Below are 24,802 nucleotides of genomic sequence, written 5' to 3' on the forward strand. Positions count from 1 at the left end.
TTAAGGCATGTAAATCCGGCACACCACAACACCAAAAACACATAAATATGTGCAACACCGATTATCTCGGGATGCTGATGCTCCCACTCGCCTACATATGAAGGCAGTGGGTCTCAATGCATACCTCGTTAAATGTGAACCCAACGATAACGATATTCTGTGGGACAGATTCAAATAGATGAGACAACAGAGTAGTGTGCAGGCATTCAATACGTACAACAGTCAGACCTGTTGAGTTTGATTTAGTATTCAATAAGCGCGCTCATAAAGTAAGGCATATTGACCTTCACGTACACATAATCGTTGTTTCCATCACACTGCCGCGTCTGTTGTGCATTCCCCCCATTTTCTTATCCACCTTCCCACCCAGATACCACAAACAAACCGCATGATCTCTCTTACACTTTCGAGCCAATACCGTCACCGAAAGTATACTGACAGGCAGCCAGACAGGGTAAGATTTGGTTCTAATGACATAATGCTGCGTAGAGCAAAGGTAGTGGGGGGGGGGAAAAAAAAGGATGTGGAGAGGGATGGAGGAAGGAAGGGAACGAGCTGCATAGCAGGCCATTGCTCAGCCGAAAGGTGATTTTTGATGTTCCGTTATCAATGCATCGCTCAAACTGTTTGGACCTCGAACAACAATTATGCATCACAGCATCAGTGGCCAAAAAGAAAACTAGTAGCACACATATACACACACACGAACATAAACATAAACATAAACATAAACAGGGATGAATGACCTATGAGGAAGAGGGTGGATAAAAACAAAATAATAAGGATGGATGATACTCGATTCAGTGTGAGCTGAGTTAAAAATTATGTCTTCAAAATGGCTCTACTGCCGTCAGGCTGACAGGAAACTATTGACTGTCATCATTAGAGGGGAAGATAATGCATTTGAGTGCCAAAACTACAAATGGCTCTCGCGCAACAGGACAGGGGCCACATCCCCACGGCATTAAATGGTTGCCACTGGCCCAAGGGATGCTGCGCTGTATTGTTTCAACAGCACATAAGCAAAAACACATAAATATGTGCAACACCGATTATCTCGGGATGCTGATGCTCCCACTCGCCTACATATGAAGGCAGTGGGTCTCAATGCATACCTCGTTAAATGTGAACCCAACGATAACGATATTCTGTGGGACAGATTCAAGTAGATGAGACAACAGAGTAGTGTGCAGGCATTCGATACGTACAACAGTCAGACCTGTTGAGTTTGATTTAGTATTCAATAAGCGCGCTCATAAAGTAAGGCATATTGACCTTCACGTACACATAATCGTTGTTTCCATCACACTGCCGCGTCTGTTGTGCATTCCCCCCATTTTCTTATCCACCTTCCCACCCAGATACCACAAACAAACCGCACGATCTCTCTTACACTTTCGAGCCAATACCGTCACCGAAAGTATACTGACAGACAGCCAGACAGGGTAAGATTTGGTTCTAATGACATAATGCTGCGTAGAGCAAAGGTAGTGGGGGGGGGAAAAAAAAGGATGTGGAGAGGGATGGAGGAAGGAAGGGAACGAGCTGCATAGCAGGCCATTGCTCAGCCGAAAGGTGATTTTTGATGTTCCGTTATCAATGCATCGCTCAAACTGTTTGGACCTCGAACAACAATTATGCATCACAGCATCAGTGGCCAAAAAGAAAACTAGTAGCACACATATACACACACACGAACATAAACATAAACATAAACAGGGATGAATGACCTATGAGGAAGAGGGTGGATAAAAACAAAATAATAAGGATGGATGATACTCGATTCAGTGTGAGCTGAGTTAAAAATTATGTCTTCAAAATGGCTCTACTGCCGTCAGGCTGACAGGAAACTATTGACTGTCATCATTAGAGGGGAAGATAATGCATTTGAGTGCCAAAACTACAAATGGCTCTCGCGCAACAGGACAGGGGCCACATCCCCACGGCATTAAATGGTTGCCACTGGCCCAAGGGATGCTGCGCTGTATTGTTTCAACAGCACATAAGCAAAAACACATAAATATGTGCAACACCGATTATCTCGGGATGCTGATGCTCCCACTCGCCTACATATGAAGGCAGTGGGTCTCAATGCATACCTCGTTAAATGTGAACCCAACGATAACGATATTCTGTGGGACAGATTCAAATAGATGAGACAACAGAGTAGTGTGCAGGCATTCGATACGTACAACAGTCAGACCTGTTGAGTTTGATTTAGTATTCAATAAGCGCGCTCATAAAGTAAGGCATATTGACCTTCACGTACACATAATCGTTGTTTCCATCACACTGCCGCGTCTGTTGTGCATTCCCCCCATTTTCTTATCCACCTTCCCACCCAGATACCACAAACAAACCGCATGATCTCTCTTACACTTTCGAGCCAATACCGTCACCGAAAGTATACTGACAGGCAGCCAGACAGGGTAAGATTTGGTTCTAATGACATAATGCTGCGTAGAGCAAAGGTAGTGGGGGGGGGGGAAAAAAAAGGATGTGGAGAGGGATGGAGGAAGGAAGGGAACGAGCTGCATAGCAGGCCATTGCTCAGCCGAAAGGTGATTTTTGATGTTCCGTTATCAATGCATCGCTCAAACTGTTTGGACCTCGAACAACAATTATGCATCACAGCATCAGTGGCCAAAAAGAAAACTAGTAGCACACATATACACACACACGAACATAAACATAAACATAAACACGGGATGAATGACCTATGAGGAAGAGGGTGGATAAAAACAAAATAATAAGGATGGATGATACTCGATTCAGTGTGAGCTGAGTTAAAAATTATGTCTTCAAAATGGCTCTACTGCCGTCAGGCTGACAGGAAACTATTGACTGTCATCATTAGAGGGGAAGATAATGCATTTGAGTGCCAAAACTACAAATGGCTCTCGCGCAACAGGACAGGGGCCACATCCCCACGGCATTAAATGGTTGCCACTGGCCCAAGGGATGCTGCGCTGTATTGTTTCAACAGCACATAAGCAAAAACACATAAATATGTGCAACACCGATTATCTCGGGATGCTGATGCTCCCACTCGCCTACATATGAAGGCAGTGGGTCTCAATGCATACCTCGTTAAATGTGAACCCAACGATAACGATATTCTGTGGGACAGATTCAAATAGATGAGACAACAGAGTAGTGTGCAGGCATTCAATACGTACAACAGTCAGACCTGTTGAGTTTGATTTAGTATTCAATAAGCGCGCTCATAAAGTAAGGCATATTGACCTTCACGTACACATAATCGTTGTTTCCATCACACTGCCGCGTCTGTTGTGCATTCCCCCCATTTTCTTATCCACCTTCCCACCCAGATACCACAAACAAACCGCATGATCTCTCTTACACTTTCGAGCCAATACCGTCACCGAAAGTATACTGACAGGCAGCTAGACAGGGTAAGATTTGGTTCTAATGACATAATGCTGCGTAGAGCAAAGGTAGTGGGGGGGGAAAAAAAAGGATGTGGAGAGGGATGGAGGGAGGAAGGGAACGAGCTGCATAGCAGGCCATTGCTCAGCCGAAAGGTGATTTTTGATGTTCCGTTATCAATGCATCGCTCAAACTGTTTGGACCTCGAACAACAATTATGCATCACAGCATCAGTGGCCAAAAAGAAAACTAGTAGCACACATATACACACACACGAACATAAACATAAACATAAACATAAACAGGGATGAATGACCTATGAGGAAGAGGGTGGATAAAAACAAAATAATAAGGATGGATGATACTCGATTCAGTGTGAGCTGAGTTAAAAATTATGTCTTCAAAATGGCTCTACTGCCGTCAGGCTGACAGGAAACTATTGACTGTCATCATTAGAGGGGAAGATAATGCATTTGAGTGCCAAAACTACAAATGGCTCTCGCGCAACAGGACAGGGGCCACATCCCCACGGCATTAAATGGTTGCCACTGGCCCAAGGGATGCTGCGCTGTATTGTTTCAACAGCACATAAGCAAAAACACATAAATATGTGCAACACCGATTATCTCGGGATGCTGATGCTCCCACTCGCCTACATATGAAGGCAGTGGGTCTCAATGCATACCTCGTTAAATGTGAACCCAACGATAACGATATTCTGTGGGACAGATTCAAATAGATGAGACAACAGAGTAGTGTGCAGGCATTCAATACGTACAACAGTCAGACCTGTTGAGTTTGATTTAGTATTCAATAAGCGCGCTCATAAAGTAAGGCATATTGACCTTCACGTACACATAATCGTTGTTTCCATCACACTGCCGCGTCTGTTGTGCATTCCCCCCATTTTCTTATCCACCTTCCCACCCAGATACCACAAACAAACCGCACGATCTCTCTTACACTTTCGAGCCAATACCGTCACCGAAAGTATACTGACAGGCAGCTAGACAGGGTAAGATTTGGTTCTAATGACATAATGCTGCGTAGAGCAAAGGTAGTGGGGGGGGAAAAAAAAGGATGTGGAGAGGGATGGAGGAAGGAAGGGAACGAGCTGCATAGCAGGCCATTGCTCAGCCGAAAGGTGATTTTTGATGTTCCGTTATCAATGCATCGCTCAAACTGTTTGGACCTCGAACAACAATTATGCATCACAGCATCAGTGGCCAAAAAGAAAACTAGTAGCACACATATACACACACACGAACATAAACATAAACATAAACATAAACAGGGATGAATGACCTATGAGGAAGAGGGTGGATAAAAACAAAATAATAAGGATGGATGATACTCGATTCAGTGTGAGCTGAGTTAAAAATTATGTCTTCAAAATGGCTCTACTGCCGTCAGGCTGACAGGAAACTATTGACTGTCATCATTAGAGGGGAAGATAATGCATTTGAGTGCCAAAACTACAAATGGCTCTCGCGCAACAGGACAGGGGCCACATCCCCACGGCATTAAATGGTTGCCACTGGCCCAAGGGATGCTGCGCTGTATTGTTTCAACAGCACATAAGCAAAAACACATAAATATGTGCAACACCGATTATCTCGGGATGCTGATGCTCCCATTCGCCTACATATGAAGGCAGTGGGTCTCAATGCATACCTCGTTAAATGTGAACCCAACGATAACGATATTCTGTGGGACAGATTCAAATAGATGAGACAACAGAGTAGTGTGCAGGCATTCAATACGTACAACAGTCAGACCTGTTGAGTTTGATTTAGTATTCAATAAGCGCGCTCTTTTTTTTTGGGAGAGGGTTACTTCTATTTGCTATATTATTTTTCTTGAACTGCAATGCCTTGCGTGAAGAAAATTATGAGGTGAAAAAAAAAGGTGTCAAGTTTTTGCTGTTATGGAATTGGTTTTTTTAATGCTTACTTGCTAAACTTTTTTTTTTTGGAGCAGAAGTGTTTACACATTTTCTTTTTTTCAACTCATCATCCTGTCTTCCATTTTGTTATGTAACTGATCTTTATACAAATAAGAATGGATATTTGCAATGGAGAACGTATCGGTAGGATGGATGTGAGTTCTGACCCTTTATTCTGTGATCAGTTGTGGGATTTGCAATATATCTCTCGTGCGTTTTTTTAGAAAAAATATACCAAAGGATGAACAACTTAATGGTAAACGTTGGATCTTTTCTGCCGAATTTTTTCTTTCTTTTCTTCCATAACTTTTTTTTCTTGGAAGGTGGTTCTTTTCTTAACTTCTACCAAAGCATCGCCGCGTTATGCAGTGCAAAGAGGCGAGTTTTTTTTATGTCGATCGAACCACCCTTTAAAAACAAGCAAAACCACGGATACGTAAACGTGTTAATGAGGTTGAGTGATAGCTTTTGTGACCAATCACCTCACGTGTGGTAACGGTAAGTAAAACAAAACGATGTAAAATGCGGCAAGGCAACAACGCATATGCGCAGTCACTTATATACGAACAAATAACGAAATGACATATATATAATGGCAATTCATAAAAAGTGAGAGTAACCATGCCTTTGCAGTTGTGGAATCGTTGTTTTCCCTATTTCATCGATTCCCTTGGTGGTTTGCCTTCATATGAAGCTGTGTCGGGCGCTTTCGACATACCCATCAATGCAACAATTCAAACTTGCACTCAGTCACTTTTTCCTTTTCCCCGTATCGGCGTGAGCTCTACGCTATTTCTCCTCCACTCTGTAGATATTGAGACGCTTGAACGATAACGTATATGAAATGCCCAGCAGTTGCAACCGCAAGCTTACACATGGATCACTGGACCTTTCCCATGCATAAAGCTAAATGCCATCTCCGAGGCAAGGCAAGAGAGTCGTGAAATACATGATCAAACGAAAAAATACGAAATGAGGCGACAAACGGCGGACTTCGCTCCGCCCAATAACTCAAATAAATAACACGCACCATATCCTGATTGCTTTACATAACATCCATCTCGCCACCCCTCGTCAGAACAAACAATTCTTAAAGACTGTTGATCAAATCTTTCGTAATGTTCTTGTGATGTGCCTCGAGTGTGCCGCCGCCGATCTCAAGCAACTTCGCATCCCGCCACAGCCGCTCCACCGGCATATCACGCGCATATCCCATACCACCCATAACTTGCATGGCGTTGTCAGCCGCCCGCTTCGCAACAGGCGCTGCAAACAATTTTACCGCATCGCTCCCCAGGCGGTTGCAATTTCCTGGCGCCACACTCCTGCTTACAGCATATGTAAGTGATTTGGCCGCCTCCGTTTCTGCAAACGTCTCGGCAATGTAGCGCTGAATCTGTCCATAATTCCAAATGTGTTTACCAAACGTCTTACGCTCATTGGCATAACACGTCATGAGTTCCACGCAACGATCAGCAATACCCACCGCCATTGCGGCCAATGTGAGACGCTCAACCTCCAGGTTACGCATCATTGCCACAAGCCCTTTCCCTTCAGTGCCGAGCAGATTCTCCTCTCCAAGCACCACATTATCGAAGAAAAGTTGACACATGTGAGACCCACGCATGCCGCACTTGTCAATCTTCTTCCCCACAGAAAACCCCGATGCACCCTTCTCTACAACGAACGCGGTGATTTTGCCGTCAACCTTTGCATACACAAGAACAAGGTCAGCAACGGTACCATTTGTCACCCACGTCTTGCCACCGTTAAGAATATACTTTCCATTACTTTCTTTTGTCGCAGTGGTCAGCATACCAAGAACATCTGTACCCGCACCGGGTTCCGACATGCCCATTGCACCTATGTGCTCGCCTGTAAGCACTTTGGGGAGCCACCGCTCCCGTTGTGCCGCTGTGGAAGCATGATAGAAGTTGTTCACAAAAAGCATCGAGTGAGCCAAGTAGGCGAGACAAAAGCCTGGATCCACTTTGGAAAGCTCGTGGTGGATAACAACCGCTGCCGTGGCGTCCATTCCAGCACCACCGTCTCCCTCAGGAATGGTTACACCGAGTACACCAAGGTCACCCAACTCGCGTAGGAGATCAACATTAAAATGCATGTCAATATCGCTCTGTTTTGCCTGCGTTTCAACCCGCTCCGCTGCGAATCTTTGAACCGTTTCACGCAGCATCTTGTGTTCAGGTGTTGGGTTTAAAAGATAATCCAAGTTAACGGTCGTCGAAGGAGAGAAAAAACGGAGACCACATGGTGCTACCAGCGCAGTGTAGTGTCGTCTAATAGACGCTAAACGATACGAGCGCATGCTCAACAGGGGGAAATGAAACAAAACGCTCAAATTCAATAAGGCTCCTGTTTTCCCCCTCTTTTAATTCCCCACAAGTACAAGTTTCTTTTTCGATAATACCAACGAGATGCCGCAACAATCCACTACCCTCCCGGTAGTGTCAGCAGTTTCCCCCTTAATTTTCCACTTCCCCCACGATTATCCTCTACCCACCAGTTGGCTGCGCAGCGTCTAAGCACAGCACAAACAGTCACCGGCGCGTGAAAAAAAAAAAACTTATTCTGTCAAAGGTTTGTCGTCCGATGGCCTCCCGTTTTCGCTTGTTTTTATCCCTACTACTTTTCCCTTCCCTTCAATTTTTTTTCAGGCACTGCGTATTTTGGGATGCAACGATGTGTGCAGACACTATCGAGGGAAGAACGAAAGATAGGAAGAAGGCTACAAAACAACAAGTGTATTACTAAAAGTGAAGCAGAAGCAAATCCACAGCAAAAAAGGGAGCTCATGTAAACCTCCCCCCCCCTTCTTTTACAGGAAGCCACAAAGTGAGGGGAGCGATGCGGTCAGCTCACGCTTGCACAAGATCAAACAACAACAACCACAACAACCGACAAATAAGGTAGCGACACTTCCCTTCCTCGAACCAATCCTTCGTCCCTCTTCTCCAGCTCAGTTTCCAACCACTTTGCCGTTACCGAACCCGACAATATACCTCAAAACCGACACAAACAATATCAGGGAGAACGTACCGCCGTAGTTTTAAAACATACAAACTGCTTTATGCCATCAGCCATTCATTTTACACCTCCATCGCAGACTCGCACATCTGCAACTGCTTGCTTCTCGGGATGAAAGCTCATGAAAGTAATCTTCCCATCCTCACTCTCCAAGAACCTCATGTGTCGCACCTGCAGCAGGTCCTGCTCCGCAGCAGTCAATTCATCCACCTTCACCTGAGACATTAAGCGACGCGTTTCATCCAACAGGAACTCTGAAGAGAAAGAGTTCGTCAACTTTTCACCCTGGTTAACGCTCTCCTCTTTTATTACCATGTGAATTGGAGAAGAAAAGCGACCACGGAGCCCCAATACAGCAATGCATTGTTCCAACGGTGAAAAGCACGGTAGAGGGGATTCCGACACGGGTCGGATCTTTCCTAACAATCCCTTAACGTGCGATGCTCCCTTCAGCATCCCCGCTGTCGGTTTCTTCGTATGTGCTCGAAATTTGTAATCGTAGCACTGACCGGCCACGATGGATCTGAGAGCCCACACTGCACCTTTCAACAGCTCCACACCTTCCTCTATCGCCTCCCTCGAGAGTGGGGACTCCTTCATTGTCATTTGTTTAATTTTAGACATGTACTTGGCCGGTGAACTGACGTCTTTCACTGCCATTACGGCGCGCAGAAACTCAATATCCACATCGAAACCCTCTCCACGTATGAGTGATCTCTTAAAATAACCACAGTGGAGACGAAGTTCTCTGTAACGACGCCAGAAAACAAGAGCCACCTTTCCAATTCCCTCAAACCAGTCGCCTCCACTAAGCAGCATTAGGAAGACGAAATCAATACGATACGACGGTAACAAATCGGGTCGTATTTGATTCCCCGGTGAAGACGACCCCCAGTGTTTGAAAAGTTCACCAACATCGGTCAGAGCGTAGTCTCGGGGATCCACTATGGTGAATTTGGTATATGGAGTGCAGGCAACACCAACTAGCACCAAGTCGGAATCATTTCCGACGACTATAATTTCATCATCTCCCGTATATGTTTGTGACTTCCGTTGCTCCAGCCAGATGGTACGCAAGACACAAACCACTTTTAGCTCGCCTTCACCACCTTCAGCGCAGCCACTCATAATAATTGTGTAATTCCTTCCCTCTCCCGGTGGCACACAAAATTCACCACCAATCCCAAATGCACATCTCACCGCATCTTCGCACGCAAGTAAAAATTCAGACCCCGCGATAATTTCTTCGCGTGAAAATGAGATTTCCTGCCCAATGTAGTCGTGATTGTATCTTAACTCGAGCGAACTTGTACACTCGCTACTGTGTCGCTTGTTATACGATGCACGCCGGGTCTTCTGTGTCTGAAGTTTGGCGCAAGGCGCAACCCCGTCAAAGAGAATCACAAGGGTTTCACTGGGGGGAAATGCGGAAATGAGCTTCTGCACAGCCTCAACTACTCCTTCAATCACTGACTTGGTGGTGAAAACATTGGTTGGCACGATATAATGAACAATGGCATTCATATCTAAAAGCAGGTGGTTGGTCCTCTTGACGACACCGTCCCTGCCCCTGCTCGAACTTCTGACGAGACCATGTTTCTCGACATAATTTCGTAGCCCCTTGGTGCCCATAACAATTTTCTCTGTGGCACCTTCCCTTCAAAAATAAACAAATAAATAAACGCAGTTTAGGGTAGCGTAGAGTAGTGTAAACGGGAAGAAAAAGTAAACTCAGCACTGGAGCAACGGCCCTTGCATGCGAAAACAAGTGCACTGAGGGAAAGAAAAGGTGCTATTTCTTTAGGAACCGGAATGTAAATTACAGCATCTGAGTAAAAATTCGGGCAATCAGTAAAACCGCAGAACATCGAAAAGAGGCGGTTATTTCACGGAGGAAATGGCACACAGATTATGATAAGGCAATGTTTTCCGTGGTTCCGCCACAAGCGCGCACCACCTAGTGGGAGACACGGTGAAGTTGAATGTCAACACGACAATTTATAAAATTCTCATTCCGAAAAGTTCTATAAACGGTCATCACATTCACACGTTGCTCCTCTGACAATATGAAAACTGATTGAGCCGCATTAAACATCATTTCATGTACATCTCTCACCTTAATCACTTATTTACTGGATTCTCGGTAGTAAAGTCGCTCCATGTTTTGCGAAGATGCCTCCACACACACACGCACACACGCCTACAGTAGCACCAAATTGCATGAAACATTTCTGAATGTAATGAGTCATTAAGACATAAAAACATATGAACATATAAATATATATATATTTATATGTTTTTATGGGTGTACGGATGAAGTAACACCACGACATTTGTGCTCGCACCACCGCAAGCAGATTCAACCTTAATGATTTTCACCAGCTCTGGATTTACAATCATCAGCACCTGCTTTACTGTATTAATGCACCGTTAGGCGAGCTAAACGTATGCACACACATTTCTCCCCTTCTTTATGGTATTTTTTTTCTTTTCGGTTTTGACTCAACAGAAATGAATACCTTGTATACCTTTACTCTTCAACATTACCGAAAGTGATGAAAGTGTTGAATTATTATTATTATTATTTTGACGGTTGTGCGCGTATGTCCGTACGGCATCTGTCCACTTTCCCCCATCTAAAAAAAAAAAACAGCTCAACCTTGCCCACTTTGTTTTTTATTTCCTCCACAACCACTCCATCCTTCCCCACTCGAGCAAACCACATCCCTTCCAGACATACTTTTTCTTTTTCTTTTCATGCCTTTGTCCATGTGGTGATGATAATTGTTATTAGCGTAAAATAACAAGACGTAAAACATGAAAAAATAAATAAATAAAAATAAAGATAAAAATGAAGATAAAAAAGGAAGCGTGGAAAGGCATCACCTGAATTACAACTACAATTTCTCCACCCACTTCTCATAACCCTCCCAGGGAGTGGACTCTCTGCAAATATCTTTTAATCCGCCCTCGCCCTGCTGGAACACCATAAAATGAGGAATTCCAGTCACCTTAATGAACGGATGCGTGCGGTAGAGATATTTTGGGTTACCCAAATATACGGAGCGTTCAACATTGCATTGCACATAAACGACGCGGCGCTTCTCCTTCGCTGCCTTCACTGCGCGCTGCACCATTGGCTCTGCAAGAACACACGGAGGACACCACGACTTGTGGGTTTTGGGATGCGACACACCTTTTATAAGCACCACAAGGATATCACCGGGTTGCAGTGCGGCTTTGACCTTCTCAAGTGTAGCATCGAAGTCCCTTGGATTTTTTACCAGAATGTTATCTGTATCATTCGCTGGGCCCATCGCTGTTTCGACTGGCGGATTGTTAATAAAAAACATGTGCTCCTCATGCGCTTCCACCGCTTCCTTGACAAGTGCTTCGGAAAGTCCAGCGGTGTCACGAGGAATGGGGCGAAAGGTTTCTGCGCGTCTGAAAAGACGGAGGCAAGTGGCGGGTCCCGAGTTGGAAGAAACAACTCGATGATACATTCCGGGGGGGAGAACAATCACGTCACCCATTTTCCCCTCAATGCGTACCCACTCATCCTTCTCATTGCGCACATCCACATAAATAATACCACTTTCCACAATTCGCATTTGTTCATCCACGTTAAGGTGTTCCATACTCTCATCCTTCGACGGTGTGGTAAACGTAACCTTCTCCAGTGTTTTGTAACCGAGGTTCCAAATGAGTCGCTGGGCGTACGTACGGCCTTCATCGTCATCGGGGTGGCGTTCGTGAAGTGTTGCGACATCTATGCTGCGACTATAAACAAGAAATGTTTCCAATTGCACATCCGTCACGGGGACGTCTGGTGAGCAGTGACATGGTGCAGTAATATCACCCTCTTGTGTGTTCAATAACCAACTGCTCGGCATTGTTTGATTCTTCCGTTTTGTTTTCTTTTTTCTTTTTTGCACCTTTAATTAACTTACCTGCACGGGTTTCGCAAAAGTTGACGATGTCTGTAACCTCGATGGGCCCCTAATTAAAGTCCACGATATCGGGAACGGGAAGGAAGAGGAGAGCACACACACACACACACACACACACACACACACACACACACACACACACACACAACCAAGGAAAGAAAAAAAAGGAAAGGAAAGGATAAAAAGATTTTTAAAATATATTTCAAGAATGGTTAAAAAACGTATTGAACAGTGATTGGGAAGAGCTCACAAAACAAAATGATGTTATTAACTCTCACAAAGTTTTCCCCACTTTTGGAGTCCACATGAATGAGCTGAAGTATACCGCGCAGATTTGTGGTTTCACACATCTCCATATTTTGGGGGAGGGGGGATCGAAACCGAACCACAGTTAAATGTCGTGTCGCATCATTTCAACAGGACCCGAATGTTTGCCGTCACTTGAAATGTATTTTGACATGCCTCTCATCCGGGTGATGTTAAGGGAAAAAGGGAAAGGCAGTAAAACAAAAAACAAAAAAACAAAAAGAAAAAAAATAATAACAACAACAAACAAAAAATAAATACCAACTACGCGTGAGAAGGCGAAACTTAAAATGTTATGATGATCTGGACATAAGCCGTCCAACCAGCCCCCGTACAGTTATGGGTTGATTTAATATGTGAAGATGCCAATTTTTTTTTGTAATTGCGGCCACATTTAAGTGTTATACCCAATTTATTACCATTCTTAACACCAAATAAACGTCGACTAAACAACATATATAACAGTCAAAAATAATTTAGAAAAGAAAAATATAAAACAACTTTTATATACGTTACGGAAGTGGACAGGGGGATCGAAATAAGCTTGCGGTGTGCGTGGAGAGGGAGGGGAAAGGAACAATAATAACAGTGAAACAAGAAAAAAAAAAGGAAAAAGGTCCGGAGCGAAAAAAAAAAACAAATAGAATTAAAGTGGCCCAGCTATGCAGAAGTTATGGAACGGTACGAAAAATATTAAACAGGAGTAATGCACAAAGAGGGGGAGAAGGGAAGATGGCACGACATAAAGTACTGACGCGACTTGCGCCGACGTCAGGTCTTTCCGAAAGTGCGTTCATTCATCACTGCCATTATTTGATTCCTCAGACTTCTTCTTATGATGGGCTTGATGATGAAGAATATCAAGTTCGGAATGAAACCAGAGAAATCGGCACCGATGGAGCCGATCTTTAAGTTATCGCACCTGCGATATATGGTCACAAACCCACCACCTGCTAGTAAAATAATGAGATCAACCTTCAGGGCACAATTCTCTACCTTTAGGTCAACAGTGCCGTGCGTGAAATCAGCCGACTTGTTCTTAGCATTGCGATACGAATACGACAGCGTCTCCAAGACAATCCGGCGCAAATTTAAACATATTCTCAGGTATTTTCCCCCTTCCTCCAGTGAAGCATAATTGTGGCTCAACTCCACTGTTTTCATCTTGATGGGTCCAAGTTTCACTTCGTATTCCCTGCGTAGGAAGCAACTGACAAAATGTGTGGGCTCAGCCACCAGCTCCCGGCCACACAGCTCCTGCTCCATCAAACTAAAACACGAGGTAATCAAATCAGGGAGAATGGGGGCCATGTTGTTGCACTTCAAAACAATCTCTCTAAGCACAAAGCATCCGGAGCTGCGGCTAAAGACATCCGCCCATTGTCGCATCATATTCTTTAGGTTCACACATTCACGTTCCTTTGCCACGGTAAACTCAAGGAGGTCCATGCAGCCCACGGAACTACCGCTTATGTTGCAGCTTTCATGTCTCTCCTTACCATCAAACCTGAGGCCTTTGGTACCATCTTCCGAAGCGGTGGCGCAGTTTCGCTCAATACCCACACGATGCACACCAATTCTTGCGACACCAATTTTCGGCATTGCTTTCAGCCGTTGCGCATTCCCTGATGTGTTTGTTGTTTGTTGAGGCTTGGAGTCGATGGTACTCCCCTCTTCCTCGCGTTTTGCTTCACGTAAAGCAGTAATGTTAGCCCACGGGAGAGTTGGTGTCCGGGTGGGGCCGCCCCGCCGCAACATTTCATCATCCTCCTCCGGTAACAACAGGGGCTGCGAGGCAGCGGGGTGTGGTGCAACAAATGGAGGGATGAATTTCACATCCCAAGAAGAAGTATCCACCGGGAAGGCAATGGCAACTTCGTTATACGCATCATGCTGCGAAACGTTGCTAAGTGGTTTACTCTTCATTTTTTCTATTTTGGCGGCAGCCTCCGCGGACAACGTTTCTTCTTGCTCATTACACCTCCTCACTGGTTGCGTGTCCTCTACGGATTGTATAAGGTACTTTCCGCAATGCGGCGCCAAGTCCACTTTGCTGTGCACGAACCGCACAGCGTCCTCCACATCTTTGTTAAACTTGAGTGCGGCAGCAAAGTATTTTTTTCCAGCATATGGGAAGAGGGCCTGCAACAACAACATGTTGCCCTCCTCCATAGCACTTCCATTATTCATTTAAAAGCGACTACACACTTGTGATGATGAAGGGAAGAAGTCTGAGAAGGAAATGATAGACGCGCCTCCACACACAACCATAAGGCGGGTGTCACCGTTTGTTCAAAGCACCGCGCCAACTTAATGCGTTAACCAAGTGAACAAAAACAAAAACAAAAAGGAAAGTAACCCTAACCACAAATAATCAAAAAATAGTAAACGTAAACATGAATCTAAGAAAAAGGTATAGGAAACGAAGGTATAGAAAGAAAGGTAATCTTTTACACAAAAAAGACCCATTGTTCAACTATCACACTGTATGAGAAAATTACCCTCCTCCCACACACTTCAATAAAACCAAAAAGATAAAACAAAGTAATGCGTGAGGTCACGAGGATAGAGTGCACCCAATGACATTTAAAAGGTAAAAAAAAAATGAGTGCGCCTAAAACACACGGCATACACACTTCACAAAAAAAAAAGCAAAAAATAAGTAAATAAACAACAACCAAATACTCAGCTGAAGTACTAGCAATGTTATAAAAGAATAAGTCACCATCTATGGCATCTTTAAAAAAAAAAATGCACCACTAGCGCTTCCATTTGACAAATATATATATATATATATATATATGTATACGCCCTCTCAAGTAGACTTCAAACAGCGCCGAACACGGGCTGCAATACATGGAAACGTGGGTTCCCACATCTTTAGGCACTCCGCCTCACGATGCAGCACTTCATCCAACACACATGTTATCCGCCTATCCGTATCAGACACGAGACCGGGGTTACATAAGTTAAACCTGCGCTCCATTGCCTCACGGAGGTGCAACGCCACAAAAGTTTCCGGCGCTGGACGCTTGCGGCGCAATGGAGGGGTGTAATCTGACACCATTAACACAATGCGGGATGCAACTGCCTCAGCTGCTGTAAGCCATTCCGCGCCCACGCCATCGCTTTCCCGCGGGATGCATCGGTAACGGATGAAACAGGTTAAAAGTAAGAGAGACCAAAGAAGAGTGTTGCGCGGGTGAGCGATAACCATGTCATCCTTCATACCGTTCAAACAGGGACGGGACACGGAATCGTTATTTCCACACAAGTTACCGGTGGAAAAAACTTTACTGTGGCGGAATTCTTCAATCCAGCGACCGGTAGAACTGCACAGTGATGTAATGCATGTCAGAGAGTCCCAAACAACGTCATGCAACGCACAGAGGTTACGCCTGAATTCTTTGCACTGCCCAAACTCATCGAAAAACTGCGAGAGGAAAAATGTTATCTCCTTGTACCCCACATTATGGGTAGTATGCGCATTACGGAAATCAGCATGCGTCATTTGTGCATAAGGCACCGTCTTCACGTCGTGAGTGACCTGCCCAATATCAGAGCCAACCATGGGGCGAATGGCAATGTTATGAAACAACTCCCCTATAAACAATGGAACAACGCGGAGAAACACACTATTGCGCATGAACGTCTGACGCTCCGCACAAGCAGCTTCTTTCATAGCGTCCATACTGTTTGGTTTTGTGTTGCTCCTTTCCAAAGCCTCACACTGCGCTTCCATGTAAAACCCCACAAGAACCGCCCGTCGTAGAGAAGCATTCAGTCGTGGGAGATCTTCCAGTAGACTTGAAACGATATTTAGAAGTTCAGCATGAGGCTGCCGGATCTCGTGCACGTCTGCCACAACGCCTTCCACGCCGCCTTCGTTACGAAGGCGGGTTCTTTGGATCGCTGCGTACCGAAATGCACCCAACCAGACAAAAAAATCCAAAATATTGCAACGCAGTGCACAATTCACACAAGTGTCATATTTCAGCTCTTGCTCTTTGCCACATTCACCACAGCACTCTTCTGACTTGTCATCACTGTCGGGAGCGGGCGTCATTGACGTCCGGCACAAGTCTGTGAAACGGCTTTGCAAGGCGCACCGCTCCGCCACACTTTTCGCTGGAAGAAAAAGAGCCGAGTAAAAGTTGTCAGAACCGCTGCTTCTCACCCCCGCACGGTTCAAAATTACCCCCGTGGCGAGGCTTCTACAGTTATGGAACAGCCTCTTTACAATGCACAGCACTCTGCACGAACGTGGAATGCACACAGCAAAAATATCGACCCCTTCACCTCCGCGAGCACTCCTCCGCTCAATGGGACAGATCACCGTCAACAGAGAAAACATAGTGATAAAGTAAGCAGAAGAACCAGCAGTGTTTTTCACGGCTGCCATTGCTACGCATAACCACGAGGCTGCTGTGGAAAGCCTCTCTGATTCCACAATAGATTCATACCACTTCCTGCTACACCTGTTCTTTGTATCGGACAGAAGCATGCGAAGTACATGCACTAAAGGCTCAATGCTATCGCTTGACAAACTTCTTCGCCGGCAAATGTTGGGAAGAACGACGTCGATTACGGATAGGCAAGTCCCCCTTTGAAGAGACGAATCCTGTAGCATAGTGCACAAGCATATAAGATCCGCATCGTGAGAATAGCCCTGTATGCCAAAAAAATTTATGGCACGGATCTCATACCGCTCAAGTGCTTCCAAAAGCATAAACGCACACCCCTTTCTAGAAGAATTTGTTGATGTCCCCACCCGCACTGCAAGCAACTCCTTGAGCGGCCCGATAACCTTGTGAAGTTGCCGCACGGAAGATATGTGAGGAACCCCATCGCCAATGTACAACTCCCCCAATATCTTGCACGTAAGATTGCAAAGGCCTTCGAACGACGGCGTGTAAGGCTCACCCGTGTCGTTACTTCGCCCTTCAATGGACATAAACCCGTAGTGACACAGGGAAATGAGCGATCCCGCCTTCTGCCAATTGGTATTCATCGCCTCAACACTGCGCATACTCTTTCCTCCACGCCCCTCTTCACTCTTTTGCAACATGTGAAATACGGCAACTAGGGAAATCTTAGTTCGTATTGCTGTCGCGTGTATTTTAGTAAATGAATCCCCCTCAGCCATGTCACCCCACAACATCAACCCACCCTCAGCGACAGTCCTGATTTGGTTTAAAGACAAGGACGCCCCTTCCAAATGAGTCCTCAATCGGTTCATAGCATACAAAAGTTCTCCTTCAGCTCCCTGCTTGCCCGTGTGATCCCCGCGAAGATGATGCGCATACCGCAGTAGTGTGATGATTTGGTCAATACTCAACTTCACAAAGGGAGTACTGCACGAGCGAAAGCATTGCACTAAACGATATATAAGGCGCCTCTGGCACCTGCTCATTACCGTGCCGTGCTGCAGAGATTCCCAACGCGACGGCTGCTGATTCAGGGAAATTAGCAAACTCACAGCAAGGTGGTGATGCAGCCGATCCACAAGCGGCTCAAGGTATGCATCCACACGTTCTAAATGGACTGCTCCACCAAGTGCAGGACAGAAGAACTTTAAAAAAAGTAGCAGAACGAAAAAAACGGGATCTCCTCCACCTTCCATGCACCCAAACCTATCCACAACCAGTCCGTCAGCGTTAGCGCCGCTTCCGGAATTAAAGCAACTGTTGTCTTGACGATATGTGCCTCTAATGCCGCAAGGAGGGGACAGGTCGCAACCCTCTTGCAGAAATTTCTCGATGGACAAAAATAATCCTCGTATAAGCTGCACTGAGTACCCATACATATACAATGTCTGTAGAATAGACACAAAGGAGGCGAAGAATGAGTCCCTGTGGTCCGACGGGAGACAAATAACTTGGGCCTCACCTTCAACAATCTCCTTCCCTCGCCCACGGACTGCACCACCGCGGTAACAGCGGAGAAAGATTTTCAGAAGATGTGCAGTTAGAACGGGGTGACGCACATTTAACCCTGATAGTCCCTTAAGAAGGTGGGCAACATGTTTCCCCCGATGAAAGTTCGGGAGCGCTGTTAGAAATGATAACACAAATGCATGGACGTCGCGTGGAGGTATGCGCAACTCTCCAAGGGAAAGTACGGTGGTGCTTATCGTGTCCGCATCGTAGAAATGGAGGGAGCGGTATGCCTGCCGGGCCAATGCTGCCAAAACAGGGACACACTTAGAGAGTGAAGAAAAAGCTGGCATGAATAGAATGTCTCCTCTTTTTTAATATATATATATATATATATATAAGCAACAATTAGAGCTGAAAAAGAAAAAAAAAGTCGCAATTGATTTTTTTTTAAAAAAGAAAGTTCAAAAGGTTGAGTGCACATATTCACAACCCTGCGGATTCGTATCATTAGCTCATCATGTATTGTAAACACCACTCAGGCTGAAGAGTCGGAACCAATGACATGTCCCTTGGATAGTCCCACGTACCACATGAAAAGGCACAGAAAAACATTTAAAGAAACAATGAGTCGCCGCCGCCGTGCTTGTCTTGGGATAATAAAAAGGCAACCAAACAAACACCCAACCAATGCCACGCGCTCACACAAAGATGCGCAACGGATCAAAAGGAGATTGCCAGAGCGTCTTCTCGCAGATGTCACAAACAAGAGCAGGCACATAAGAGTCATAACTTATAATAACAAAAAAAAAAAGCAAAGGCATGTCCAGCAGTAAAACGGACAAAAGCCCTAGTCGATGTCCATACCGGCTTGGTTTGCGCACTCAGTTTCTAATATTACAGAACATCTTGCGCTACTTTACTCGCGCCAACACCAGCGTCCCGCAGGGCACGTCTATTCTGTTGTAAAACCACAGCGCATTCTGTGCCCTCCGTTGGCCGCGTGCATCATCTGCCGTGACTCCCACGGATGAGTGCTTCAGCAAACTCGCCACCCCGCTACCACTCAATGAATTTGAACCACTCCCGCTAAGTAAAGGCGACTTGTTAGAACGATTGATACCAACATTGTCACCACTAACCGCTTTGTCAACCTCACCGGATGACTGTTCGTCACTCCTCTCGCAGAGATGTACCACAACGCGGTTACTCATCGACTCCCTGCCGCCATTTATTTCGGATACTTGACACCACGTGCCTTCAAACACCAACTCGCCAAATTCACGAGTCCGCAACCGCACTATTGGATGCGGAGTCTCCAGCGTGTCTGCATCAAACCTAAGCGCCTCAGGGGCAAATTTGGTTTCCATCCCCGAGGTCCCACCCTTAGATGCGTCTTGAGCTGAGTTACATAATGTTTCACATATATGCGCATTGCGGAAGAAATCGAGGCAGGGAAAACGGAGGAGAATTGTTCGTTTTTCCTCCACTGTTAGAATCTCCTCCACGAAAGATTCCTCAGTGTCTTTGCGTTCGGAGTCATCTTCTAACTTAAAATCCTTCTTATCCTCGTTGTGCCTCAGGGACCTCGAGGTGGCCGACCGCCCGCGCTTCATCAAGTAGAGGGTTGAAGAAAGAGGTACAGCGGTTCCTTTCAATTATCACAATTGCTCTTCCCTTTCTTTATTCACTTTCCCCCGTTCCCTCCCCCTCCTTCTTTATTAATCTTACTGATGTTGCACCGTAAATATATGGTGAAAGAGAAACCGACAAATAAGATTAAGTCAGAGCGCTAGCGCTTCTTGTGAAACGGGAATGCACGTAACGGTGAATGAAGTAAGTAAGCCCATTACACGGTTCTTTAGAGTTGACATGAACAAAGAAGTATAAGAGGGAATAAGTTGGTTGTTAAACTGGGGAAAAGAAAAACACCACAGGTCGCGGCAACCAATATGCCTAAACTCAGATGTGAAACACCTCAACACATGTTTGGTAGAACTGTTCTTGGGCTTCCTCCTCTGTAATATTTGCAAGAAAGGCATCCCCCCTCTCTTCCCCCATTGTTCTCACCGTACCAACGTAAGCTTCGAGTACCTGCCGCAAGTGGCAAGGCTCGGTGCGGCGCTCACTGCAGAGCGTCGGATCAAACGGCTTTCCCCTCCGATTGGTGGGAAACTGAGTTCGAAGGAAGCGGGCACCATAGTGCTGTTGCCTAATGTCGCACCATGGTGCATCGGTTTCCAGCATCAGCCGATCGCGCGGAATGCTACAAACCTGCTCAGAACGTTCCTTTTCCCTAAACGCACTGCCGTTTATGCTGAAATAAACACCTGGAATGGCGAGAAGCCGCTCCTGCTCCTCAGGACTCCCATTGTAGCTATGCACAACACCTACGAATGGGGTTTCAGATGTCCACGAACGCACCTCCTCTTCAATTAGTTCAACGAAATCCATACCACAATCACGCGAGTGAAGTATGAATGGGAGACCCAAAGTCCTGAGAACCCGAAACTGTTGAATAAAGTATTCCCTCTGTACCTCCTTTGGGCAGTAGGAAAGCTCTGCGTAATCCAAACCAATCTCCCCTACAGCAACCACAACATCACGATTCTCATTCACCAATTCCACAAGTTTCTCCATACGCTCGTCAGAATGGTGTAGTGAGTCATCGGAATGTTCCCCTGCAGAGTAATAAGGTACTTGGATCGAAACATCATCTTCTGCTGCAGCTTCAATAGCCTTCCAATCCATCGGCCGTGTCATCTCCGCGCAATGCGCAGGGTGCACCCCAACCGTGCAACGAAGGACAGATGGATAGCGACGGCAGAGACGTATCGCCTTTACACACTGCGGAAGGCTCGTACCAGTGATGATGATCTTCCCTACGTTGTGTTCCACTGCGCGACGCATCACCTCGTCAAAGTTATCATCATGAACACGTCGACCCTTCCAATCAACGCCACGGAAGACGCAATCGGTGAGGTTTACCGCAATGTCGACTAAACAAGGAACGGAAGATCCCCTCATGTCGTCTCTAAACGTTGGGTTTATCGTATAATTAGGGGAAAAAATAAGGGAAGGGTCAGAAGGTGTACAACTACCTACGTCTAAAGACATACGAGAGCTTCCGAATAGACTCAAACTCCCACCGCGGATGAAGTCACGTTTGCACGTAACGTTGTGGTGCACTCAAATACACTCAAATATAATATGCCGATGCAGCCTGTGAGCAAATGTGTGATGTCGCTCATGTTAATAAGCAAAGTCCAAGAAAATAGAAAAAACGGAGACGCACAAAATAGCTGGCACACAACCGAAACAAGTGTGCCTTCACTTCGCACCAACCATAAAACATAACTCATGCAAAAGGTGAGGAAACCCTCATCGAAGCATACAGAGTTGCAAAGAAAAAAAAAAGGAAGCAAAAGATTAACACTTGCCTGATGGCACGAAAAAAAAAAAGACAGAGAAAACGAAAGCGCTGTGAAAGAAACCAAGTACACGAAAGGTAAGAGCGCACGTAGAGCGTTTATGTAACTTCCTATGGCGTCCACCATTCCCCTCCTTTTTCCATTATACACATCCTTCACAGCTGCGCTTACGTGTCTAAAACGCTGGCGAGGGTAACAACTTCAACAGAATCCCTCCTAGGAACCAATGGGGCAGGTGGGGACTTTGACTTCACAGCTGTCGCAGCGTCCGCTAGCCGCTTTTCTTGCTCAGCCTTTCGTTTCTCTTTCTCCATCTTTTGTCGTTTCTGTTCAGCCTTCTTGCGCTTTTTCGTGGGACTCGAGCTGAATAACCCTCCTTTCTTACCAATGTCAGCTAAGGAACGGTCGAGCATACCAAAGAAGGAAGGCATTTGCTTCCAACCCGTTGTTGGTTTGTCGTCAGCGTCGCGTCTCTGGTGAGCAATGCGTTCATCCCACAAAGCTAACATGGAATTGCATGTATCCTCACCAATCTCTTTCTTGCGCGATAGTAACAAGAAACGCACAACAAATGTTGGGCAATCACCAAAGTCGTCAAGAAGGTCCTTCTGCACGATAAAATCAAAATCTACCGGTTTTCTCACGGCAAGAAGGTTCTTGACTAGTTCAAGCGCCTTATTCACCTTACTGATAAGCTTACCACGACTATCCGAAATGCGTGCCTTCCACATATCAATTGTTATGACAATGTCACGTACAAAACAGTTCACAAACTCATTCCAGTCCTTTGCGGCTTTACTAGACGGATGCCGAACGGCATCTCCGAGAAACTCCATAAGCTCGGTCAAGAATTTCTGAATGTACCTTTGCATCATGCGATGCGTTACCGTGTGTAGCTGTGAAGCCTCGAAGGAACAGCTGAACTCCTCGTCGATAAAGTCCGCCATAGTGTCGAGGATTATTCGCGTTGGACTATCCTCTCCCTCATACCAACCTTTTGAGCGGAATACGTCCGGCCACTGCCCCTCGACCATTCGCTCCACATGCAATATAACCTCATCAATGTAGTGGGAAGCATGATCTACCAGAACATCCTGAGTCTGAATAAACGGTGAGTTGTCTTCAAGGCCCTCTTCCTCGTTCCAATAAGACACAAACACGAGCTCAACCGTGTCCATGTTGCGCTCAATCACTGAACAGTCATTGCAAAAGGCATACAAAAACGCAAGTCGTCGCATCTTCCACTCCTCATTGCCGCTATTTCCACCAGATTTTTGCCTTTGCTCCATCTCCTCCCAACGGTCGTAATCAATTAACAACTTACATTCCGAAAAGTAGCTCTCAATTGCAGCTGCACAGGCCCTGCCTATCTGTCGCATGACGTCGACTTCGATCGCCGTTGAGAGACCGGCAAGAGTTTGCTGCAGTACGGCAAACATGTCTTTTGGCCCGGTTGTAACAGGCAGACCACTAGAGCTCCGAAACGGTTTATTTCCATCCTCCAGGACAGTTCTAGCACATACCTTACATAGTTGCACAAGATGCATCATGAGCCCGTCCACAGCACCCGCCGTCATGCAGGCCGACAGTTTGTCCAGTGCAGCGATATCAACATGAGATGAGTAGTTTCCATCCTTCAACATCTCCTTGTACCATCGCACGAAGTCGGAGGCGGCGATGAGGTCGTTTGCTTTCGCCTCCAACCCCGGGTCCGCATAAATTTCGAGCGATTTCACCACCTCCCCATGCAAGGAAACCACTACAATAGGAAATAGAGATAACCTGCTCGAAAGAGGAATCAATGTCATTTCAAGAGCCGAAAGAATCGGCGCTATCTTCTTCATACGATCCAAATAGGCAACGCCCTGCGCAACAGGATTGGTGAACTCCGCCATCACGTCGTCCACCCACAACTTTTTTGCGCAAGCGGCGACAGCTTCGAATATTTTGGCCTCGGTGATGAGCGGCTCCCCATCTGCAGAGTACAAGAAACCTTTATCCTCAGTTATCTCAACGGCGCACAACTGCACGCATTCCTCTAATTGCGTAAACTCGGGTATGGACTGCACCACCGCCCCCATTCGCGGTGGATCCTTAAGCGCCTTTTGGATCGCAGCGGGCACTGAAGTTTCTCTAAAAAGTTTGTAGACACCTTCAACAAACATCGTCTGCACTAACTCCAGCTTTTCAAAGTAGGGGTCAAACGAGTTTTGGTGTGCTTTGGGGTAGCTGTGCAATTCCTCTGTTACAGTCTGACGTATGAGCTGCAGCCGGCACAGCCGTTTGTACACGGCGGCGAACTGTCGCTGCTCCACAAGCCTGTACATGTCTGTGTAACGCAATTCGTTGAGTACTTCAACCCATTCGATGACAGAAGTAACATTGCTTCGAAGATAATGCAGCTCACGTAGCTGTTTGTAGCTTCCCGAAGTCACATTCATCTGAGCAATGATACTACCCTGCTTGATAAAAAGCTCGCGGAGGTCCTGAATTCGCTCCCCACTTTCTTTCACAATCTGCACGGCTCTATGTCCCTCCAACATCTGTGAGGAGGCCATTGATTTAATTGCACGCCGGAGTTCCTGTGCTTCTGTCGTACAGGCACGTAGGAGTCGAGGTATAACTGCTTCCAAATCTTCCGCATGCGCCAACTCGTGGTTTATGGCTGTGTTGACCTCCTCCGCCAGGACCACGCGGTCAGTTTCGGAAAGATAAGGCCAAAGCTCCTCTGCAGTGTAAAATTGTGAAGAATCAAGCTCACCCAACGCAACATTAGACTGATGTGGGACCGGCATTAGTTCCTTACTTTATTTATTGGTTGCTCGGTTGGAAAAGTCCTACAAACCTGCAGCAACTGCG

At 45.9% G+C, this 24,802-nt stretch overlaps 8 protein-coding genes and 32 non-coding genes across 40 annotated transcripts, besides 13 other annotated features; all 40 read right to left on the reverse strand.

The window, feature by feature from the left end:
* Window positions 1-61: 61 nt before the first annotated feature.
* Window positions 62-127, reverse strand: Tb11_snoRNA_0001. Its single transcript, XR_002989892.1, has one exon. It is a non-coding gene; the product is annotated as an H/ACA snoRNA, TB11Cs4H2 (small nucleolar RNA).
* A 92-nt stretch (window positions 128-219) lies between these two features.
* Tb11_snoRNA_0002 lies at window positions 220-320 on the reverse strand. Its single transcript, XR_002989893.1, has one exon. It is a non-coding gene; the product is annotated as a C/D snoRNA, TB11C4C3 (small nucleolar RNA).
* A 70-nt stretch (window positions 321-390) lies between these two features.
* Tb11_snoRNA_0003 lies at window positions 391-463 on the reverse strand. Its single transcript, XR_002989894.1, has one exon. It is a non-coding gene; the product is annotated as an H/ACA snoRNA, TB11Cs4H1 (small nucleolar RNA).
* Window positions 464-571: 108 nt separating this feature from the next.
* Tb11_snoRNA_0004 lies at window positions 572-668 on the reverse strand. Its single transcript, XR_002989895.1, has one exon. It is a non-coding gene; the product is annotated as a C/D snoRNA, TB11C4C2 (small nucleolar RNA).
* A 19-nt stretch (window positions 669-687) lies between these two features.
* Window positions 688-734: a microsatellite.
* A 63-nt stretch (window positions 735-797) lies between these two features.
* Window positions 798-887, reverse strand: Tb11_snoRNA_0005. Its single transcript, XR_002989896.1, has one exon. It is a non-coding gene; the product is annotated as a C/D snoRNA, TB11C4C1 (small nucleolar RNA).
* A 37-nt stretch (window positions 888-924) lies between these two features.
* Tb11_snoRNA_0006 lies at window positions 925-1,002 on the reverse strand. The gene has a single exon (XR_002989897.1). It is a non-coding gene; the product is annotated as an H/ACA snoRNA, TB11Cs4H3 (small nucleolar RNA).
* A 50-nt stretch (window positions 1,003-1,052) lies between these two features.
* On the reverse strand, window positions 1,053-1,118 carry Tb11_snoRNA_0007. The gene has a single exon (XR_002989898.1). It is a non-coding gene; the product is annotated as an H/ACA snoRNA, TB11Cs4H2 (small nucleolar RNA).
* A 92-nt stretch (window positions 1,119-1,210) lies between these two features.
* On the reverse strand, window positions 1,211-1,311 carry Tb11_snoRNA_0008. The gene has a single exon (XR_002989899.1). It is a non-coding gene; the product is annotated as a C/D snoRNA, TB11C4C3 (small nucleolar RNA).
* Window positions 1,312-1,380: 69 nt separating this feature from the next.
* Tb11_snoRNA_0009 lies at window positions 1,381-1,454 on the reverse strand. Its single transcript, XR_002989900.1, has one exon. It is a non-coding gene; the product is annotated as an H/ACA snoRNA, TB11Cs4H1 (small nucleolar RNA).
* Window positions 1,455-1,561: 107 nt separating this feature from the next.
* Window positions 1,562-1,658, reverse strand: Tb11_snoRNA_0010. The gene has a single exon (XR_002989901.1). It is a non-coding gene; the product is annotated as a C/D snoRNA, TB11C4C2 (small nucleolar RNA).
* Window positions 1,659-1,781: 123 nt separating this feature from the next.
* Tb11_snoRNA_0011 lies at window positions 1,782-1,871 on the reverse strand. Its single transcript, XR_002989902.1, has one exon. It is a non-coding gene; the product is annotated as a C/D snoRNA, TB11C4C1 (small nucleolar RNA).
* A 37-nt stretch (window positions 1,872-1,908) lies between these two features.
* Window positions 1,909-1,986, reverse strand: Tb11_snoRNA_0012. Its single transcript, XR_002989903.1, has one exon. It is a non-coding gene; the product is annotated as an H/ACA snoRNA, TB11Cs4H3 (small nucleolar RNA).
* Window positions 1,987-2,036: 50 nt separating this feature from the next.
* On the reverse strand, window positions 2,037-2,102 carry Tb11_snoRNA_0013. The gene has a single exon (XR_002989904.1). It is a non-coding gene; the product is annotated as an H/ACA snoRNA, TB11Cs4H2 (small nucleolar RNA).
* A 92-nt stretch (window positions 2,103-2,194) lies between these two features.
* Window positions 2,195-2,295, reverse strand: Tb11_snoRNA_0014. Its single transcript, XR_002989905.1, has one exon. It is a non-coding gene; the product is annotated as a C/D snoRNA, TB11C4C3 (small nucleolar RNA).
* A 70-nt stretch (window positions 2,296-2,365) lies between these two features.
* Tb11_snoRNA_0015 lies at window positions 2,366-2,438 on the reverse strand. The gene has a single exon (XR_002989906.1). It is a non-coding gene; the product is annotated as an H/ACA snoRNA, TB11Cs4H1 (small nucleolar RNA).
* Window positions 2,439-2,547: 109 nt separating this feature from the next.
* Tb11_snoRNA_0016 lies at window positions 2,548-2,644 on the reverse strand. The gene has a single exon (XR_002989907.1). It is a non-coding gene; the product is annotated as a C/D snoRNA, TB11C4C2 (small nucleolar RNA).
* An 18-nt stretch (window positions 2,645-2,662) lies between these two features.
* Window positions 2,663-2,705: a microsatellite.
* Window positions 2,706-2,768: 63 nt separating this feature from the next.
* Tb11_snoRNA_0017 lies at window positions 2,769-2,858 on the reverse strand. The gene has a single exon (XR_002989908.1). It is a non-coding gene; the product is annotated as a C/D snoRNA, TB11C4C1 (small nucleolar RNA).
* A 37-nt stretch (window positions 2,859-2,895) lies between these two features.
* Tb11_snoRNA_0018 lies at window positions 2,896-2,973 on the reverse strand. Its single transcript, XR_002989909.1, has one exon. It is a non-coding gene; the product is annotated as an H/ACA snoRNA, TB11Cs4H3 (small nucleolar RNA).
* A 50-nt stretch (window positions 2,974-3,023) lies between these two features.
* Tb11_snoRNA_0019 lies at window positions 3,024-3,089 on the reverse strand. The gene has a single exon (XR_002989910.1). It is a non-coding gene; the product is annotated as an H/ACA snoRNA, TB11Cs4H2 (small nucleolar RNA).
* Window positions 3,090-3,181: 92 nt separating this feature from the next.
* On the reverse strand, window positions 3,182-3,282 carry Tb11_snoRNA_0020. The gene has a single exon (XR_002989911.1). It is a non-coding gene; the product is annotated as a C/D snoRNA, TB11C4C3 (small nucleolar RNA).
* A 70-nt stretch (window positions 3,283-3,352) lies between these two features.
* Window positions 3,353-3,425, reverse strand: Tb11_snoRNA_0021. The gene has a single exon (XR_002989912.1). It is a non-coding gene; the product is annotated as an H/ACA snoRNA, TB11Cs4H1 (small nucleolar RNA).
* Window positions 3,426-3,531: 106 nt separating this feature from the next.
* Tb11_snoRNA_0022 lies at window positions 3,532-3,628 on the reverse strand. Its single transcript, XR_002989913.1, has one exon. It is a non-coding gene; the product is annotated as a C/D snoRNA, TB11C4C2 (small nucleolar RNA).
* Window positions 3,629-3,647: 19 nt separating this feature from the next.
* Window positions 3,648-3,694: a microsatellite.
* Window positions 3,695-3,757: 63 nt separating this feature from the next.
* Tb11_snoRNA_0023 lies at window positions 3,758-3,847 on the reverse strand. Its single transcript, XR_002989914.1, has one exon. It is a non-coding gene; the product is annotated as a C/D snoRNA, TB11C4C1 (small nucleolar RNA).
* Window positions 3,848-3,884: 37 nt separating this feature from the next.
* Window positions 3,885-3,962, reverse strand: Tb11_snoRNA_0024. Its single transcript, XR_002989915.1, has one exon. It is a non-coding gene; the product is annotated as an H/ACA snoRNA, TB11Cs4H3 (small nucleolar RNA).
* Window positions 3,963-4,012: 50 nt separating this feature from the next.
* Window positions 4,013-4,078, reverse strand: Tb11_snoRNA_0025. Its single transcript, XR_002989916.1, has one exon. It is a non-coding gene; the product is annotated as an H/ACA snoRNA, TB11Cs4H2 (small nucleolar RNA).
* A 92-nt stretch (window positions 4,079-4,170) lies between these two features.
* Window positions 4,171-4,271, reverse strand: Tb11_snoRNA_0026. The gene has a single exon (XR_002989917.1). It is a non-coding gene; the product is annotated as a C/D snoRNA, TB11C4C3 (small nucleolar RNA).
* Window positions 4,272-4,340: 69 nt separating this feature from the next.
* Tb11_snoRNA_0027 lies at window positions 4,341-4,414 on the reverse strand. Its single transcript, XR_002989918.1, has one exon. It is a non-coding gene; the product is annotated as an H/ACA snoRNA, TB11Cs4H1 (small nucleolar RNA).
* Window positions 4,415-4,520: 106 nt separating this feature from the next.
* Tb11_snoRNA_0028 lies at window positions 4,521-4,617 on the reverse strand. The gene has a single exon (XR_002989919.1). It is a non-coding gene; the product is annotated as a C/D snoRNA, TB11C4C2 (small nucleolar RNA).
* Window positions 4,618-4,636: 19 nt separating this feature from the next.
* Window positions 4,637-4,683: a microsatellite.
* A 63-nt stretch (window positions 4,684-4,746) lies between these two features.
* Window positions 4,747-4,836, reverse strand: Tb11_snoRNA_0029. The gene has a single exon (XR_002989920.1). It is a non-coding gene; the product is annotated as a C/D snoRNA, TB11C4C1 (small nucleolar RNA).
* A 37-nt stretch (window positions 4,837-4,873) lies between these two features.
* Window positions 4,874-4,951, reverse strand: Tb11_snoRNA_0030. Its single transcript, XR_002989921.1, has one exon. It is a non-coding gene; the product is annotated as an H/ACA snoRNA, TB11Cs4H3 (small nucleolar RNA).
* Window positions 4,952-5,001: 50 nt separating this feature from the next.
* Tb11_snoRNA_0031 lies at window positions 5,002-5,067 on the reverse strand. The gene has a single exon (XR_002989922.1). It is a non-coding gene; the product is annotated as an H/ACA snoRNA, TB11Cs4H2 (small nucleolar RNA).
* A 92-nt stretch (window positions 5,068-5,159) lies between these two features.
* On the reverse strand, window positions 5,160-5,204 carry Tb11_snoRNA_0032. Its single transcript, XR_002989923.1, has one exon. It is a non-coding gene; the product is annotated as a C/D snoRNA, TB11C4C3 (small nucleolar RNA).
* A 1,221-nt stretch (window positions 5,205-6,425) lies between these two features.
* On the reverse strand, window positions 6,426-7,661 carry Tb11.55.0026 (isovaleryl-coA dehydrogenase, putative; the record flags this gene model as incomplete). The annotated part of the gene is made up of 1 exon (XM_823150.1): window positions 6,426-7,661. One exon carries the CDS (start codon window positions 7,659-7,661, stop codon window positions 6,426-6,428), a length of 1,236 nt encoding a protein of 411 aa, XP_828243.1.
* Window positions 7,662-8,437: 776 nt separating this feature from the next.
* Tb11.55.0025 (hypothetical protein, conserved) lies at window positions 8,438-10,012 on the reverse strand (the record flags this gene model as incomplete). Its single annotated transcript, XM_823151.1, has 1 exon — window positions 8,438-10,012. The coding sequence occupies one exon, from the start codon at window positions 10,010-10,012 to the stop codon at window positions 8,438-8,440; it is 1,575 nt and encodes a 524-aa protein (XP_828244.1).
* Window positions 10,013-10,651: 639 nt separating this feature from the next.
* Window positions 10,652-10,683: a sequence feature (AT_rich).
* A 264-nt stretch (window positions 10,684-10,947) lies between these two features.
* Window positions 10,948-10,968: a sequence feature (AT_rich).
* A 233-nt stretch (window positions 10,969-11,201) lies between these two features.
* Window positions 11,202-11,244: a microsatellite.
* A 33-nt stretch (window positions 11,245-11,277) lies between these two features.
* Tb11.55.0024 (hypothetical protein, conserved) lies at window positions 11,278-12,273 on the reverse strand (the record flags this gene model as incomplete). Its single annotated transcript, XM_823152.1, has 1 exon — window positions 11,278-12,273. One exon carries the CDS (start codon window positions 12,271-12,273, stop codon window positions 11,278-11,280), a length of 996 nt encoding a protein of 331 aa, XP_828245.1.
* A 128-nt stretch (window positions 12,274-12,401) lies between these two features.
* Window positions 12,402-12,423: a microsatellite.
* Window positions 12,424-12,477: a microsatellite.
* Window positions 12,478-12,833: 356 nt separating this feature from the next.
* Window positions 12,834-12,889: a microsatellite.
* Window positions 12,890-13,407: 518 nt separating this feature from the next.
* Window positions 13,408-14,394, reverse strand: Tb11.55.0023 (hypothetical protein, conserved; the record flags this gene model as incomplete). Its single annotated transcript, XM_823153.1, has 1 exon — window positions 13,408-14,394. The coding sequence occupies one exon, from the start codon at window positions 14,392-14,394 to the stop codon at window positions 13,408-13,410; it is 987 nt and encodes a 328-aa protein (XP_828246.1).
* Window positions 14,395-14,965: 571 nt separating this feature from the next.
* Window positions 14,966-14,985: a microsatellite.
* A 430-nt stretch (window positions 14,986-15,415) lies between these two features.
* Window positions 15,416-15,444: a microsatellite.
* A 7-nt stretch (window positions 15,445-15,451) lies between these two features.
* On the reverse strand, window positions 15,452-18,865 carry Tb11.55.0022 (hypothetical protein, conserved; the record flags this gene model as incomplete). The annotated part of the gene is made up of 1 exon (XM_823154.1): window positions 15,452-18,865. One exon carries the CDS (start codon window positions 18,863-18,865, stop codon window positions 15,452-15,454), a length of 3,414 nt encoding a protein of 1,137 aa, XP_828247.1.
* Window positions 18,866-18,889: 24 nt separating this feature from the next.
* Window positions 18,890-18,912: a microsatellite.
* A 514-nt stretch (window positions 18,913-19,426) lies between these two features.
* Tb11.55.0021 (hypothetical protein, conserved) lies at window positions 19,427-20,128 on the reverse strand (the record flags this gene model as incomplete). Its single annotated transcript, XM_823155.1, has 1 exon — window positions 19,427-20,128. The coding sequence occupies one exon, from the start codon at window positions 20,126-20,128 to the stop codon at window positions 19,427-19,429; it is 702 nt and encodes a 233-aa protein (XP_828248.1).
* A 346-nt stretch (window positions 20,129-20,474) lies between these two features.
* Tb11.55.0020 (TatD related deoxyribonuclease) lies at window positions 20,475-21,629 on the reverse strand (the record flags this gene model as incomplete). The annotated part of the gene is made up of 1 exon (XM_823156.1): window positions 20,475-21,629. The coding sequence occupies one exon, from the start codon at window positions 21,627-21,629 to the stop codon at window positions 20,475-20,477; it is 1,155 nt and encodes a 384-aa protein (XP_828249.1).
* Window positions 21,630-22,110: 481 nt separating this feature from the next.
* On the reverse strand, window positions 22,111-24,738 carry Tb11.55.0019 (hypothetical protein, conserved; the record flags this gene model as incomplete). The annotated part of the gene is made up of 1 exon (XM_823157.1): window positions 22,111-24,738. The coding sequence occupies one exon, from the start codon at window positions 24,736-24,738 to the stop codon at window positions 22,111-22,113; it is 2,628 nt and encodes an 875-aa protein (XP_828250.1).
* Between the last annotated feature and the right edge of the window lie 64 nt (window positions 24,739-24,802).

Source organism: Trypanosoma brucei (assembly GCF_000002445.2).
Source record: "Trypanosoma brucei brucei TREU927 chromosome 11 chr11_scaffold01 genomic scaffold, whole genome shotgun sequence".
NCBI lineage: Eukaryota > Euglenozoa > Kinetoplastea > Trypanosomatida > Trypanosomatidae > Trypanosoma > Trypanosoma brucei.